Source organism: Lepidochelys olivacea, assembly GCF_965140295.1.
Source record: "Lepidochelys olivacea isolate rLepOli2 genome assembly, chromosome: 7".
Classification (NCBI taxonomy): domain Eukaryota; kingdom Metazoa; phylum Chordata; order Testudines; family Cheloniidae; genus Lepidochelys; species Lepidochelys olivacea.
Genome location: NC_140417.1, coordinates 120,690,815 through 120,705,472, shown reverse-complemented (window position 1 = coordinate 120,705,472; position 14,658 = coordinate 120,690,815). Strand labels below are relative to the sequence as shown.

Sequence of the window (14,658 nt, the reverse complement as noted above, 5' to 3'; positions counted from 1 at the left end):
TGCTAACTACTTGATTTACCCCTCCAGTCAAGAAGCGCATCTACTCAGATTTGCACCCACATCTGAATTACGGGTGCAAATTTTGCAGGTGCAGACTGTGCTCATCCTAAAACAGCAACTCTTATGAAAATGGCCTCCCCTCTTTACTGATCACGTACAGATTATTTATATCACAGCTGGGTTATTCTTTTTTTCATTGAAAGTAAACTGTGCTTTAATATATCCCCTCCTACTAAAGAATCTTCAAAGCACTACTGACCTGCATAAGTTGCTTTGTCCTTTGTTGACACGGATTTTAGACCTCCTGTTGTTACAACAAAAGAGATTTTAATTATCTTTTTAAATTATTTTATTTTTAATTATTACCAACCACACCCAGGATAATATTGACACAGGTAAAATACAAAAAGAAAAGGAGTACTTGTGGCACCTTAGAGACTAACCAATTTATTTGAGCGTAAGCTTTCGTGAGCTACAGCTCACTTCATCGGATGCATACTGTGGAAAGTGTAGAAGATCTTTTTATACACACAAAGCATGAAAAAATACCTCCCTCCACCCGACTCTCCTGCTGGTAATAGCTTATCTAAAGTGATCACTCTCCTTACAATGTGTATGATAATCAAGTTGGGCCATTTCCAGCACAAATCCAGGTTTTCTCACCCCCCCCCCCCCACAAACCCACTCTCCTGCTGGTAATAGCTTATCTAAAGTGACCACTCGCCTTACAATGTGTATGATAATCAAGGTGGGCCATTTCCAGCACAAATCCAGGGTTTAACAAGAACGTCTGAGGAGGGGGCGGGGGGTTAGGAAAAAACAAGGGGAAATAGGTTACCTTGCATAATGACTTAGCCACTCCCAGTCTCTATTCAAGCCTAAGTTAATTGTATCCAATTTGCAAATGAATTCCAATTCAACAGTCTCTCGCTGGAGTCTGGATTAAAAGTTTTTTTGTTGTAATATTGCAACTTTCATGTCTGTAATCGCGTGACCAGAGAGATTGAAGTGTTCTCCGACTGGTTTATGAATGTTATAATTCTTGACATTTGATTTGTGTCCATTTATTCTTTTACGTAGAGACCGTCCAGTTTGACCAATGTACGTGGCAGAGGGGCATTGCTGGCACATGATGGCATATATCACATTGCTGGATGTGCAGGTGAACGAGCCTCTCTCTGGTCACGCGATTACAGACATGAAAGTTGCGATATTACAACAAAAAAACTTCAAATCCAGACTCCAGCGAGAAACTGTTGAATTGGAATTCATTTGCAAATTGGGTACAATTAACTTAGGCTTGAATAGAGACTGGGAGTGGCTAAGTCATTATGCAAGGTAACCTATTTCCCCTTGTTTTTTCCTACCCCCCCCCCCCCGACTTTCTTGTTAAACCCTGGATTTGTGCTGGAAATGGCCCACCTTGATTATCATACACATTGTAAGGAGAGTGGTCACTTTAGATAAGCTATTACCAGCAGGAGAGTGGGTTTGTGTGTGTGTGTGTGTGGGAGGGGGGGTGAGAAAACCTGGATTTGTGCTGGAAATGGCCCAACTTGATTATCATACACATTGTAAGGAGAGTGATCACTTTAGATAAGCTATTACCAGCAGGAGAGTGGGGCGGGGGGAGGTATTTTTTCATGCTTTGTGTGTATATAAAAAGATCTTCTACACTTTCCACATATGCATCCGATGAAGTGAGCTGTAGCTCACGAAAGCTTACGCTCAAATAAATTGGTTAATCTCTAAGGTGCCACAAGTCCTCCTTTTCTTTTTGCGGATACAGACTAACACGGCTGTTACTCTGAAACCAGCTAAAATACAATTCTGTTTATCAGTGTGTCTTTAGTACAAGCTGTATTGGACAATGCTTTATTCTAACCACCTTGATATCCCTCTCTTGGCTAAGTAGGGTAGATTTAATCCCTCTGTTACTTCCATTACAGGCAGCATTCTAAGACCTGTACTTGCTTGCAACATGCTCTCCCATAATAGAATGAAATTATGCAAGGCCAAAGCAGGCAATAGTATAAACTACAGGAAACAATGGAACAAAAGTGGTGCAAATTGCATATTGCAGGTAAGCTGAGCTGAACATGGGTGCAAGCAGGAAAGTGATGTGACGTGTACTGATTTGGCATTCCTTGAGTCTGAAAAACAAGTGAAATTTACACACCCTGGGGATGGAAGGATGGTGTAGCAGGAAAAGCAATTAACAGGAAAGTGTAAGTGTAAGTAGGGGCCAGTCTACCCCTGTTAGTAACTTCCTGCTACATGCACATCTCTTTACCCCAGAGCATATAATTCACACTCATTTTACACACCCATTCAAGACTGCGTCACTCCAGTGGTGTAACTCCTCTGATGCTATATTGAATCAGGTCTTATGTGACAAGCCAGCACTAGTCAGTTATTAATTATTTATTATTACTATTATTATTTAGCATGTCTTCCAGTAGCACCCCAATGGGCTTGGCATTTTCCAGGAAGAGAAGAAGTTACAGTCCTTGCCCCGAGGGCTTAAAATCTAAAGACAGACCAACAGACAGAGGAAGGAAATGCAAGACATAAACAGAGGGCTCAAGCATGTGACTGGCTTTGTCTTAATAATATGACACAGTTCTTTTTTTTAATAGGTCATACAATATTCCTGATCCCTAGTTTACCACTAACTTTGTAACTAGCTCCACCAACATGGAATAGGTCCCTTTCTGGTTTGTGAATCAATGCATTCAGCCACAAGGCTAATACACAGTTAGAGAGGAAATTAAGAGGCACAGGCAAGGCATATGTTCAGATGGGACTGGAAGGAGATCTGGAGGGCAGGTGAGGTGCAGTGAGATAGGCAGGCTGTCCCAGATGGTGCAGAAGAGGAAGCTCTGACAGGTAGTGAGGAGACTGTGTGCTGCGACAAACAGGCGATCGGTGCCAGAATGATTGTCTCTTACCATTTGTTTCAGATTTCAGGTAGGAGTCTGCAGCGTAAGAGGAAGAGAAGCCCTGCTTTTCTCTCTTCAAGGTGTCTTCTGCAAAGGACGCTGTGTGGAGTCCAAAGAGGAGTCAAATATGTCTTACCAGAAGTCAGACTGGGCCAGATCCTCAGCTTGTGTAAACCGGCATAGCTCCATTGAACTCAATGGGGCCATGCTGATTTACACCAGCCAAAGCTCTGGCCCTTGGTCTTTAAGCCCTGGAGTTTTAACAGCAAGCTGGCTAGCGGGGATGCCTTGTAAAGTTCTCCATGGCGTTTCATACAGAGAGTATGAACTTTGTCCTTGTGTACATAGTGTGGGAGGCTGCCCTCGTGTGGTTAATGGATGACATGGCAGCCCAGATGTCTATTCTGCATTCCCGTGGCTTATAAAGTTTCAAATCAAACCCTTTGACGCTAGATTTCTGTAGTTCACAGAGCTGAAAACTCTAGAGATGGAAGAGGCTCTTTAGGTCATACAGTCCATCTCGCTGCTCAGACAGATTTATTCCCTGCTGTACCAGGGTTTTGTTCAGTGTCATTTTAAATGTGCCCAAGGGGTAGGGCTTTCACCACTCCCCTGGGCAGACTGTTCCACAGCTGGATAGATTGCAATAGCAATTTCCCAGAACCTGCCAGACTCTCACCTTTGGAACTATTTCCCAGCAATTAATATTCATTTCTAAGCCCCCAGCATGCATGCATGTCATGGGAGACGGTGGGAGGAGAACATACCTCCACTGAGCCCCGTGCTGGAAGCACTGAAGACCTTGCCGCTGTCCTTCGTCATGATCAAGAGCTCCATCTCCTTCTTGGCAGGGACATTCTCCTTCTCCAGCAGCAGGAACTTGCAGTCTTTACGCAGGATGTCGTCGCTCTGGGAGTTCACATTGCTGCCAACTGGGGTGTGCGGGGGGTGGGGGGAGAGAGAGAGATTGGTTAGTGGGCAGAAAGGATGGTCCAGTGGTTAGGATGCTAGCCTAGGATTTAAGAAACCTGGATTCAATTCTCTGCTCTGCCACAGGCTTCCTGTGTGAACTTAGGCAAGTCACTTAGCCTCTCTGTGCCTCAGTTTCCCACGTGGAAAATAGGAATCACAGCAGTGCCCTACCTCATAGCAGTGTTGTGAGGATAACTACATTTAAGACTGTGAGGCAGTCCTATATTATGGTAAGGAGGCTATATCAGATAAGATAGAGAGTGCACTTTTGCTAAGGAAGCTTGAGGACAAATCAGCTGAAATGAAACCATCTGGTAAAGCCCAGGCTCCCTTGGTGATGGGAATATGGCTACCATAAGCACTGAGCTATGGAACAATCAGTCCTTTGGCTAGCAGAAGAGCAGTAGTGTTGAACAGGTTTTCGGTTTATGCTGATTGCTAGTGAGAACTCTATATATGGCGTGGCGTAGGCATATAATACATTCACATGCAAATGGAAAGTAGATCCCCTGAATTGCTTGGTCTTCTGACAAAATGGTGTACAAAACTAAACTTGCAAATGTACCGGCACAAAGTTCAGATTAAAGATAATGGGCATGCTTTTGCTCTGTTATCCTGGTGTGAATCTGGAGTAATCACTAATGCCTACTCTGCTGTGAGTTTTGCAATATTTTATTGTTTTCTTAAAGCCCCACCTTCTGGAGTCCTGTGATTACATGACAAGCTGGGCTGTAATTTTAAAAAAGGTTTCTAGCACTCATGGTTGGGGAGAAAAGTTTGAAAACATGAACCCCAAAGGCTCAAAAACAAGAAGGCAAAACAAAAGAACCTGGAATTTATTTGTTAAAATCTCACGATTGTTAAACCAATCTCATAAATTTTGAACTCTTGGGGCCAATAATGCTGCAAAATTTTGTACAAAACTAACCTTGCAAAATTTCAGGTTTCATATTAAAGATAATGGGCCCGATTTTGCTTCCAGTTTTTCTGGTTAAAATCAGGATTAACGCCGGTGAGGCCAACTGAGTTACACCAGTATGACCCTGGCACGGGGCAGGTCAGAATCAGGTCTCTGATTTCCTAGTGCTGAACTTTCTTTTCATTTGTGAACAGCAAGAGTGACATCTAGTGGACAGGTTTCAGAGTAGCAGCCGTGTTAGTCTGTATTCGCAAAAAGAAAAGGAGGACTTGTGGCACCTTAGCGACTAACCCATTTATTTGAGCATGAGCTTTCGTGAGCTACAGCTCACTTGGTTCGTGATCAGTGTTTATTTGTTCTAAGGCTATTCCATGAGTTACAGTGGCCCAAGAGGGTGAATCCAAGACTATGTCTACCCCACAATCACAGGGTGGGGTTGCAACTGGAGTAGACACACCGGAGCGAGCTTTAATTTAGCTAGCAGGGTACCAGAGCAGCGAAGCCGTGGCAGTGCGAGCTTTGGTGTGGGCTAGCACTGTGTGTGATTACCCAGAGTTCCAGGTGGGCGCGGCACCTACAGCCAATGCCGAAGCACACGGTGTTGCAGTTTCATGCAGCACTTGAGCTAGCTAGACTAAAGTGACTTTGGGTATGTCTACAAGGGCTGCAATCTTCTGGGTATGCCCACACCAGCTGCAATCATACCCTCCAATACTTTCAAACCACGATCTGCCTGCATGAGGACAATTGCCCACACAAATCATCAGCTATATACTGTCAGTCCTGGACTTCCATGAGTTGCAGACTCACCAGTTGAAGCGCACACTCCGCTACCAACCATTCCAGCGCTCTGGGAAGTGTTTTTCTTCACTCCGTATACTGAAGACAGAAATCAGCAGAGACTAAAACCACAGAACTTGAACCCTCCTAGCCAGAGGAAAAGCCGCACAGAAGAATTGCTAAAGAAGCAGGCTGAGAGAAGGGGAAAAAATAGAACCGTTCCCAAAAGGAAAGAGGCTGGGGATCCTGAGGTGCCGACCCAAACCCACCTTGGACTCGATCCTGCAATTTTGCCCAGGTGAAAAGTTCTTTTGCAAAGTGTATGGGACAACTTGCTCAGGTAAGAGCTTCCCCAGTGACTAAGGGCATGCAGGAGTGGGCTCATTGTTTGCCTTGGGTGCTGACAGTTGGACCTCACACTTGCGTGGCTGAAGGGAACACCCCATTGCATCCTATATGACACACCAGAAAAACTGCCAGAGGGAACCAGTGTTCATATTTCTTTAATAGGATAGATTAGAATTGAACACATTTCCTTCTCGATTCGAGTCCCAGTTACATTTCATGTAAAGCACTGATTCTGCTCTTTGCATTGTCCTGTCTTTTAGACTGTGCATCCTGAGAAAGGCCCCTGATGTGAATTATTTTATCATTAAGGAGTTACTGGGACATGGGAAGCGCTACTGCAGAACAAAGCCACACAGATCAGTTACCCAGCCACTCCTCTCAATGATTAAAATGTCACTGACCTGTGGAGGCTGCGATCGCACTATGAGTCATGGCTGTAGAGCTTGGAGTCAGGTTGTTTTGAACACCAAACACTGCAAAAAAAAAAAAAAAAAAAAAAGCCCTGAGGTGAATAACAAGAGGTCGGCATTGCAACTGGCATTTGGACAAACAAAAACTAGGACCAATGAAAATAATAGTAATTACAGTGATTCCTGCTTGTAAAGGTAGAGTAGCAGGCCTGAGACGACCCCCCCACTGGGGACTCTAAATGAACTCAGCTGGCCAGCTGAATGTTTCATACACATTTGTGTTCATTACTTTTAATAAGAATTTTGCACACCTGTCACTTTCCCTTCCACAGATCCCTGGCCGCCCCGATATCACCCTGTCCTGGAAGCCATGGTCAGCTCAGGATAAATAAAGGTAGCCATTTTGGAACATTTGACTTAAACAGACTGTGAAGAGACCTGGCATTGTCTCTGTGCTGCGTATACATTTCCGGAGGGGCCGATTTGTAAAGAAAGGGTTGAATTCACAGACCGGTCGAGCCTGGTTAAGGGAGAGCTGAGGGGCAATGTGATAGGCACACTGAGTATGTGAAAGGTGTAGACACCATGAAGGAGAGAAATGTTTAGGGTTAGGTAGGAGGGTCTAGCCCGGAGTATTGGGATGGGATTGAGCAAAGGGAACTGTAGTGGGCTGAACATCAGGAACCACAGGGTCTGATAGACACTCATTTTTTCTCCCTGGGGAAACAGTGGAAGTTCAAGTTATTTGAAATGAAACATTTGAGATTTTCCTGTAGGATACAATCCTGGATTTGTCTCACAAGGATAGACAAGTTGGCCTAATGGATGCTTTCCAAATAAATGACATTTCTCCCGAGACCCCAAATATTCCATCCCCCCAAATATTCCATCACTGGTTTCTAATGCCAATGACTCAGGGCAGACTCTGAAGTAACTCCATTTCAGCCAAAAGAGTTACTCCCAGTGAACATGCTGACTGATGTAACTGAGCTCAGGACACGGCGCAAAGAATGCACAGAGGGAGGGGGTAATCTAGGTGTTTTTTGTTATACATTTCAGCTGATGTCCTGAGCTCCGTGAAACGAAGTAGGGAAGAAGAGAGAAGTCTGACCTGTTGAGGAACTGCTCAGCCCTGTGTTCAGAGTGGGAGAGCCAGAAGCCAGGTTATTTGGGATGCCAAACACTGCAAGAGGAGGAAAAAAATGATTTGTCAAAACAGATAAATGAGATCCCAGCGCATCCAGGCAGATGGCTCAGCCCCCAAAGCCTGAGAGTGAATGGATCACTAGGAAATTTCATTCCTTCATCAGAAACAGATTCTGCTAGAAAACGTACAATAAACACACTGGGGGAAATTTAAAATCATTGCACAAAACACTCTGTTTTACTCTATTTTAAAAAGGGAGAAGGTTTTGATCTCCAAAAAGTTACAGTGACTGGACACGGTTAGGATGCCAAGTCCTTTAAACTTTAGAGGATCCTTCACCGTTCCATTTGCAGCTAGAAAACAGCGTCATTGAGGACGACACTTCCTGACATTCAGAAATGGCTCTAAAGACGTAACATTCAGTCCCAGCATTCACTGATTGAAGTGGGAGTTCTGGATGTGCAAGGAATACACCTAATAGTCCTAATGTGGGATCCAAACCCTGTAATAACTCAAACACCGTCCATATTCCAATCCAATGTTGTCTTCTCTAAGAGGCTTGATCCTGAGCTCACTGAAGTCAATGGGAAAGCTCAGCAGAACAGGATCAGGCACTGTGGACGTTTGATCTTCATGAATAAGGGATTCAAAGCATAATCAATGCAGAAGTAATTCCGGGGGTACAGGGAGGCAGAAATCTATGGAGAACAATCAAGTGCATTTGCTTCCCCCTGCACTATCCCTCCCCCGCCTTCAACATCTCCTCATCCCATGCACAAAACACCAGCAGCAGGACAAAGAGGGTCCTAGGACAAGTGGCCAATGGGGTGGGGCAGTTACTGTACCTGATCCTGTTGAATGGGACATGGTGTTGACCAGGGAAGAGCCCTGGGCCATGTTGTTGTGGTAACTGCCAAGGGAAGACCCTGCAGGCAGGGTGGAGGACCACATGTATGGAGGGAGGGCAGCATTCAGTATGGTTGTGTCATATGTCCCCGACACTGGAGAGGAAACAGTAATGGGGTTGAGTGAGAGCAGGCTCTGGTAACAGAAAACAGACCACCTACTCAGAGGCAGAGGACACACAAAGCCAGGTTTCGATCTCAGTTTCTGATCAGCTCCTGATCTCCAGTGTATATCTGGAGTCACTCCCTCAGTTTCAATGGAGTGACTCCAGATTCACACCTGTCTAACTGAGATCAGCACCTGGCCCGCTATAGCCAAGCCAATTTTGAACCCATTGGACAAATACAGAGATTGCCTGAATTTGTGTCACTTCACTGTAACCACTTGCAAAGCACCTCAAGGGTTTAATCACAGTCACATATGATGATGGCAGAATACAAACTAAACACATTTCAGTCCACATCCTGGTGAGGAAACCAACATTGAATATGGATCTTCTATGAAACCTCCACACATGGGCAACTATTGTATCATTAATGAACAACTAGGAAAAACACCAGGTGAGTCAGCTCCTCACTAGGGTATTTGAACCACTGCATCCAGATAAATATGAGAGTTGAGCCATTATTTGTTCTGTTAAACACTGGTAGAGTTCAGTGGTGTTACACCAGGTGAAGTTGACCCATGATGCCTAAAGCACTATAGCAGGGATGGGTACGCAAATGAAAGATGATATATTGGACCATTTTTGTCACTCGCATAGCTCTGTTGACCAGTGAACATGTGGGGTTCGTGGGACACAGACCATTGGGCCAAATGTAGGACATTCTAAAGGGTGGCCTGTGGTAACTTCCATCTTGCTGCTTAGACCAAGACAGAGAATGGATTGCTTGGGGCTTTAGTCTCCACCAGCCTCAACTCTGAATTAAAGATGATGGCAGCTGGAATCTGCTCTGTTTTATGAAAATTAAGGGGGACACTGGCAATTATGGCCCTGCTCTGGGCAGTATCTGGGCACCCTGTGTGTAACTCCCCTTTTTGCATTGTTATTACACTCTGGAAAAGACAGCAAACATTTTTAACCTGAATTGTTCCTGGCATTGTTCTTTAGTTTTATAAGAATTGCCTGGAATTTCTATGTCACAAGCCACATGCTTTAAATGAATCATTCTCCACTCCCTGCGCAGCCGGCATTGCTAACACCCCTCTGCAAAGTACCTGACTGGGAGCTCTCAGTCACCATCTTTGTTTCCACTACAGCTTTCTTGGGGATGGGGAGAGTGCTGGATGACGATCGTGTGGGGCTGACGCTGGCCGATCGACTCCCCTTCAGCAAACGCTTCACATCATCCAGTTCCGTCCCTGGCAGAGAAAACAGATGTCCAGACTAAGCCCAAAGCCATCACCTAATATAGAGATGCTCCTACTACTTTAACATGTGTAAGAGAGGTGGTGTCCAGCAGGAAACAGGGCCATTTCCCAAAGCTCCTTAGAACTCTGCATTAGGCAAATGGCTGTCCCATCTCCAGCACTTCCCCCTGAAAGTGGATTAGGTGGGATAAAATGCCAGAGGATATCTAGCAGGACAAAACCCTAAACTGGCTGGGGAGGGGGGAGGAATCCTCAGTAGGTCTTTCCCGTCTCTTTCTACAAAATCTTGTCTGACTGTCTTTGAGAGGACTAGTTTCTGGGACTAGGGTTGCCCCCGGTTCCTGGAAGGAGGTACTGATATCTCTGGAACTCCAGCTGGGATATCACTGAACATTGGTGACTCTCCAGACTGTGGAAGGTGTTGAACCTGTCTATGAAGTGCTCTTTTAATGCACAAATTTCTGTCTCATCTAATACACCTTTCAGCGGAGTATAGAGGCACCCACTAGCGTGCAGGCTCACTCTAGTAACAGCACAGCACTATGACCAAGGCCAAAGAACTCTTGTAAAGACCCTCACTTTCATAGGGAAGCAACTGAAGTCAGCAGTGAGGACCTAGGGTCCTTCATCATTGGCCTCAATAGGAGGTTTGCCAGTCCCCTCAATGGGAACAGGACTGGGGCCGTAGTGAGGAGAGGAGCAATTGGCAAAATGATTCTATTCAGGAGTGACTCATTCAAGCTAAATAAAACCACCCTGGTAAACTAGAGGTCTAGCCCACAGCAAACTTCCTCACTCCTCACACTTTAAATTAAAAATTACTTGCAGAGAGTGAAGGGAGGCAGTTTCTTATCACCGCATGCAAATTTTATGGCGCCCCATGTGCCACCCTGAGTGCGCAGCCCCAGAGAAGCCATCGGCACAGTTAGAGCAGAAATAGCCTCAAGACCAAAATAGTCAGCATCGGAGTTGGCTCTTGAGGGCTATCCCTTAGGAGGGGAAAACCAGGCCCCCGTGTTCACTCTAAAACAACAGCAGGGACACTTACATCTGGTCGAGGGAGAAGCACTCTGGAGTCGTACTCGGATTTCGCTCTCTGCACAAGAAAAGAGGGTCATGAATACGGAGCGAGATGAACTGGCGTCACGAGCAGGCTGCAAAAGCTAATTCCCTACTTCTCACTGTCCATATACATTATTATCTGTTAGGTTTGGGCAGCTTGCACAGCTTGATGGATTGGTTTTATCGATCTGAATTTTTAGAAGTGGCTTTTTACTTTTGGGACAGATTCTGATACTTTCACTCCCACTGAGAAGTATTGCCCTTTAAGTTTTCACAATGTTTTGTTAGATGTTTTTGGTACCATATAAATACATTAATAAATAATCATAATGCACAGATTTTTGTCATATTGCATAGCATCTTATGTACCTCATTAGGGAGGTGCAACATTAATATAAGGCCCAATCTTGCAGCCCTTAGTCACATGGATATTCTCATTGACATCTATTAGTTAATTACTTTTATTATATTATCCTAATGTGAGAACAATCAGAGTCACAAAGGACTTCTGAATTTTAAAGGTTACTAGTTGCATTGGGCCTCTAGCCCTTCCCAGCTGTCACTCAGATAAAACTCCCATTTTCATCACTCGGAGATTTACCTGTGTAAGGACTGGTCTGGTATTATTAGACGACTTCTCTATTGGCTCATTTAGTGTAGACTTTCCCATACAATTTTTTATTGGGTTTTGCTTGATTCAAAAGTGCTTTGAAATAAAATAGCCAGGTTGCAAAAGATAGTTTTATTACTGGGTTTTACTCTCCAGCATGAAAGAATATAGGATTAAACTGATTGGGCTGAAACAAACTTTAAATCTAGTTGTCCAGGAGCCAACTGGCCAGCCTGAGTGTCTGACACATGTTCCTCCGGATGAAACCTAACAGTGCATGTTCTATGAAAGAAACACTTCTTTTGGCAGTTGAGTGGAGAAGATGATAGATTGGGGCTATTTTTTGAAGCAATATGAAAAGCTGGAGCATGATCCTCCTGTGTCTGCTTTATTATGTGTGGGAAGATTCCCCAGAGATCTCAGGTTTCTAAAGTGCTGGGAGAGACTCCAAAGATCTCAGGTAGAAGTAACTGGCAATTGCTAAGATCTACTGGAGGAGCCGTAACTATGCCCTTTGATTTATAGCCACAGCTCATATGATTTTGGATAAAATTATTTTTACTGTTGCTTTCTCACCAGCTGGGAATATAAATTAAGCTCTTCAGTATCAATTATATCCAACTTTTCCCCAAACGGCTGATTAATTAGTGAAATAAAAGGAGGGAAATTCTATTTAACAGCTTAAGCAAATCAAGTTTTTACAAGAAGGTGTCTAAATGGACCACACTGCTTCAGTGATTTCCTAGCCATCCCATCCACTAGGGCATACCTCTTAGGGAAATGTAGCTACCGTCTCATATAACAGATCTCAATGGAAGGAAGATGAAGGGGGTTATTGTTATTTCAATATTTAAATACTTTGGAAGTGCTCAGCTATTATAGAGATGGGTCACATAAAGATAGATAGATAGATAGATAGATAGATTTATTGAAGGTGATGTTTACATAAGACAGAGAGAGGGAAAAAGAGAGTGCTGACAGATTTTGGACACAAAACCTGGGGTCTGATCTTGATCAAGATCATGACCTTGGCCCAGCTTTGAACTAAAGATGAGAATCTCTTTGGTCTATTTCTAACACCCTCAGCCGTCCAACTCCCCAGCTCATCCTTATGAAGAATTGCCCACATCCTTCACTCCTGATTTCTTCACCTTATTGATTTTTCCATTTTGCTCATTGCACTTGTTTGTGCAGCTGCCCAAATCTTAGTGGTCCAGATCCTCAGCTGGTATAAATACATGTAGCTCCATTGACTTCCCTGGAGCCAAACTGATGTATGCCAGCTGCAGGACTGGTCCAGAGAAGCAGGAGGAGGATCTCCAAAAGGATCTCCAAAAAGCACATCCCAACTCACCTCGGCTTTGACTCCGCCCTCTGGTATTGGACGATGCTGTGAAAACCAATCAGAGAAAAGCAAATTTTAGACTCTATCAACTGTAACATATTTGAAAAGTAATGCAAGCTTCTTATGTGAGTTGTACAGTTGCTCTGTTTAGCTGGGGCATGGCATGGAGACGCTGATCCCCAAATATTTTGGCTACCATCACTTAGGTCGCTGCATATTTAACTGAAAATATACAGTACTTAGTATTTCTGGATCATCTAATAATTCCCTCAACACATCCAAGGTTGGCAAATGCCCCTAATGACCTATCAAGAAACTTGATGGTAAATCAGAAGCCAACTTGGAGAAGAACCAGGGGATGTGTGCATACAACAATATCTAACATAAATTTGGAGTAACTCCATGCATATCACAGAGGCGTATGTGTCTGTACTGGCTGTACAACAATATCTCACTGAATAATAATAATGCCTGGATTGCACTGATGGGTGTTAATATTCAGTTAGGGAGCAGGAAACTCAATGAGATCTCCCCTTAAAGTGAAGATCACCAGCACAAAGTTGGGGATAGCAGATATACAATAGAGCATCTGTAGAAATGGTCTTTAAATACAAACACTGACCAAATTTTGCTCTCAGTTACATTAACATAAATGTGGAGTAACTCCATGCATGTCATAGATCTATCTATCTGTCTGTCTGTACTGGCTGCATGAGAACCCCCGAGCAGAGGGGAAATTGTGGGCATAATAAGACATTGCAACCCCTTTCCCAATGGGCAGACTTTCCAGAGTCATTCTTCCCTATGACAGATTTCAGAGTAACAGCCGTGTTAGTCTGTATTCACAAAAAGAAAAGGAGTACTTGAGGCACCTTAGAGACTAACCAATTTATTTGAGCATAAGTTTTCGTGAACTGTGGCTCACGAAAGCTTATGCTCAAATAAATTGGTTAGTCTCTAAGGTGCCTCAAGTACTCCTTTTCTTCTTCCCCATGCTTCGTCATGTGCATGGCATTATTTTTATTGATCCATGTATTCCAGTAATGTGTCCTGCCAGAAGCCATAGAGCTGCCAACATGCATGCCCTTGGCCTGACATTCATAGTGACTGTAATGTAAGAACATACCGAACTCTTTTCTAGGGAATTCAGGAGAAGAATTTGCGCTGGAGCTCCCTGCAGAAGAAGAAAAGATTCTATGTTAAAGCTTTGTCAAATATTTATGCCCCAAGGTCATTAAGAGACCTTGTTTAATATATCATGTCCATATCTACCAAATCTTAAGTACTGGCAGTGACAGGGTAACAAACATTTCCATTTAAAAAGAACTACTGAGTATTATACTGATGAGCTGCTGTCATCCTCCAACCACAATAAGCTATGAACATTATTTGGATGAACATAATTATTTGTTAGTCTCTAAGGTGCCACAAGTACTCCTTTTCTTTTTATAATTATAAATAGGACTCTGTGGGTAATTTTCATTAAAATGCATCCTTGTGGTCTATTCCATAATTGTCCCATATTGGGATTTATGCTCCAGGAGACAATTCTGCTTTAGCAGGTTGGAACTGCCAAGACAACCTAGCAGGGCACCTCTAATTCCCCATCTCTATAACAGATTCTATTATACCTTCATATGTTGCATTGCGGGTGACGTAGGTTTTTCTTTCAAAGGTTGAGCCAGGTGATTTGGGGAGAGTAGAGCAGGGAGATGGGCTTTGTCTGTAGCCGGAGGAGGAGGAATTCATTCTACCACTTCCACCTATAGGTAAAACAAACGCCCCTCAGAAAGTAAAGCTAATGCCTCATACATGTAAAGTGGTGCCCTATACTCTTCTGTGTTGG

The 14,658-nt window shown here is 43.8% G+C and overlaps 1 protein-coding gene across 1 annotated transcript in view; it reads right to left on the bottom strand.

Moving 5' to 3' along the window:
* Positions 1–14,658, bottom strand: part of COL17A1 (collagen type XVII alpha 1 chain) — a 65,037-nt gene that overhangs the window by 38,189 nt on the left and 12,190 nt on the right. The window contains exons 5-16 of the mRNA XM_084632964.1: positions 14,444–14,575; positions 13,939–13,986; positions 12,822–12,857; positions 10,844–10,891; positions 9,643–9,786; positions 8,364–8,519; positions 7,483–7,554; positions 6,363–6,434; positions 5,644–5,712; positions 3,710–3,874; positions 2,952–3,041; positions 260–304 (exon numbers count right to left, since the gene is read on the bottom strand). Coding sequence (XP_084489090.1) covers positions 260–304; positions 2,952–3,041; positions 3,710–3,874; positions 5,644–5,712; positions 6,363–6,434; positions 7,483–7,554; positions 8,364–8,519; positions 9,643–9,786; positions 10,844–10,891; positions 12,822–12,857; positions 13,939–13,986; positions 14,444–14,575 — 1,077 coding nt within the window. The remainder of the gene's footprint in view (positions 1–259; positions 305–2,951; positions 3,042–3,709; positions 3,875–5,643; positions 5,713–6,362; positions 6,435–7,482; positions 7,555–8,363; positions 8,520–9,642; positions 9,787–10,843; positions 10,892–12,821; positions 12,858–13,938; positions 13,987–14,443; positions 14,576–14,658) is intronic.